We start from the raw sequence: 2,788 nt of genomic DNA, 5'->3' as shown, positions 1-2,788 counted from the left end.
GCGCGTGGGTCAGAGAGAGAAAATTAATAGTGCGCTGACACCGTCTTAAAATGATCGTTTTGTATATAATATGCACCTTGAACAGTGAAAGAGATGAATAACTATTTACTTGCAGTGCTCGCGGAAAATACGCAATGTGTGTGGAACGAATACGGAATTTAAGTAGTAATCCAAATACTCAGGGTTTGTAGTGACTTGTGGTGGTTGTGGTGGAGAGGGCGAGTTAGCAAATACGGGGAGATTATTTAAGACTGAATTGCGGAATGCGTTTGTTAATCTTTCAGAGTTTGTGTGTGTGTGTGTGTGTGTGTGTGTGTGAGATGGTGTTTGAATCTAAAGCCAACGAAAGTAACTGGTCCGTGGTACGATAAAACAATAACGAGTCGAAACAAAAATTAATATTAATAATTCATTAGTTAAATATAATAATAATAATAATAATAATAATAATGTAATTATGTCGCTATTACTTTGTAAAATGTATAATATTATCATGTATGTAAAAATAATACGAAACTTAAAAAAAAAAAAATGGTAAGTAGGTACAAAATATAAAAAACGAATTAAAAACGTATAACGATAAAAATGAAAAAGCTGGAAAGTAAATGAAGCGCTTCGAACGAACCGGGTTCTCCGCGCTCGGTCAATGCTCACCGTACTATTCGACCTCACCATATTGAACGAATTCGGGCCGTCCTCGTAGTCGCCGACGTCCATGGACACGGTGCGCTCCAGGTCGCACTTTTTGCTCATGTCGTCTCTGTGCGTGTCCGACCGGGACGCGTAGTTGACCAGCGCGAACTCGAGCAGGGCGCCGAACACGAACGTCAGGCACACGCCCGTCCACACGTCGATGGCCTTGGTGTAGGACACGGGCGGCAGGGACGCGTTGATACCGGACGTCTGCGTGGCCATCGTCAGCAGCGTGGTGACTCCCAGCGACACGCGTGCGGGCACCGCGCTCTGGTCCAGCCAGAACGACACCCACGACACGATCACCAACATGCAGCACGGTATGTAGATCTGGATCAGGTAGTAACTGAACTCGCGCTTGAACAGCAGGTCCACTTTCAGGCAGCTGTACTCTCCTGCGACGCATTATACAATATATACCGCATGTTCGCGTGTACCACCATGGTCACGCGCGCAACATGATATTACATTTGTTCGTAAACGGTGGTTGTTCAACGGTAATAATGGTATAATAGACGTATGATACAATACCTAACCTAAGTCCGACGCGTAAACGTGGGTGTGAGGAAATGTAACCTGTTTTGTGTTTCCGTGTACGGCGCGGGGGCGCGATTTCAATGAAACAACTGGGGGTGCTGAACTGCTAAAGCCCTTATTTTAAGTCTCCAGTCTCATGCTCGTGGATTACGCACAATGAGCAAGACAGAGCAACCCCCCACATACCCATAACATTCCCAATGGTCATATTTAATAATGGTCTTACATATTATTATTACCTATGATAATATGTTTAAAATAATAATTATTAATTCATTAATTTTCAAATTCTTGAGATATGTTTTTAAAATTTATTTTATGTCGATCTATCTAATTCATTATATTTTAACAAGTAGTTTCTCAGTTATTACAATATTTATGCTATAAGGTACAGTAGAAAATGGGAAAAAGTCCTCATTTGAAAAACAGAAGTTTGTACACTCCACAGTACATTCTTTATAGGTAGTATGAAAAATCTCAAGATTTTGAAACTATATTATATTTTTCAGTCTTATTTAAAGCCTTGTAATTTAAAAATTATAAATCAGATTTTGAATAACTGCATCGAAAGAAAAAGGAATGAGCATGCTTAGTGAATCGCCTGTGTAATATTATGTAAGCGAGCGCCAAACTCAAAACCACGATAAACTTTTTTGATTGCGGTACAAAATTTACATATAACAAAATTTGTATAAAACTGCAAATTTATATTCGTAGTTTTATATAATTTTATACCATGAATTTTTTTTGTTATAATCACCATAATGATGTATCCGTAATTTATTGGCATGGCCAAAGTTGAATTTACATCATCATTGGATTATTATATTTTTACATAGAATCTCGAGTTTCTGTAGGTATAGTAGGGTTGATGAAACTTATCTGCAGTTAGGCTTAAAGGGTAACGCTGCAAGGAATTAATTCGTGTTTTTGAGTTCGAGTATGGAGGAAATCCGAAAATACACATTTCATTAAATTACCGTAATTAATTATTGTATTGTGCTGTTCAAGTTTTAATGAAATTCTAATATCTGAATTATGAATAAAACGAGTCCGTAAATAGATGATCGTGTACGAGTTATCACTTACGATGTTCCCATGTAAATACTATTTTATCCAAGAAAATTGTAATAATATTATTTAATGTATTAGATTATTATTTATTAGCTATTGGATTATAAGATTTAAGGGATTGCCATACAAAATATAATGTATTAGTTTTTACTGTGCGTAGGCAGGGCCGTATTTACAATTTTTGCGCCCTGGGTCAACAATATTTGTACGCCTTTCCCCCCCCCCTAAAAAAAAAAATTAATTCGTTTTTTAATCGTTTAGTTATAGTTATTTATTTATGAACATTTTGTTAAAAACAGACCACGATGATGCATTATTTTAATTACTGTCAAAACGTATAACAACATAAAATTGTACACTATTAAAAAAGAAACAAAATTAATGCACTTAACCATGCCCTTTACCACTTTAGCACTTTAATGCACTTTATCATGCCTTCACGAATTTAAAAATTTTTGGGAAGGTTATAGCCATCCAAAGTTTG

General features: G+C 36.6%; 1 protein-coding gene across 8 annotated transcripts in view; it reads right to left on the bottom strand.

Moving 5' to 3' along the window:
• The window catches only part of LOC100166866 (glutamate-gated chloride channel), a 48,095-nt gene that overhangs the window by 13,984 nt on the left and 31,323 nt on the right, over positions 1 to 2,788 (bottom strand). For 6 of the 8 annotated variants that reach the window (XM_029488689.1, XM_029488687.1, XM_029488688.1 and 3 more), the window contains one exon: positions 655 to 1,088. In XM_029488689.1, the coding sequence (XP_029344549.1) occupies positions 655 to 1,088 (434 nt within the window). The remainder of the gene's footprint in view (positions 1 to 654; positions 1,089 to 2,788) is intronic. The other 2 variants (XM_029488692.1, XM_029488691.1) reach the window with 1 other exon arrangement.

Source organism: Acyrthosiphon pisum, chromosome A1 (assembly GCF_005508785.2).
Source record: "Acyrthosiphon pisum isolate AL4f chromosome A1, pea_aphid_22Mar2018_4r6ur, whole genome shotgun sequence".
Taxonomy (NCBI): domain Eukaryota; kingdom Metazoa; phylum Arthropoda; class Insecta; order Hemiptera; family Aphididae; genus Acyrthosiphon; species Acyrthosiphon pisum.
Note: the sequence above shows the minus strand (reverse complement) of the source record. Positions and strands in the feature narration are given on the sequence as shown.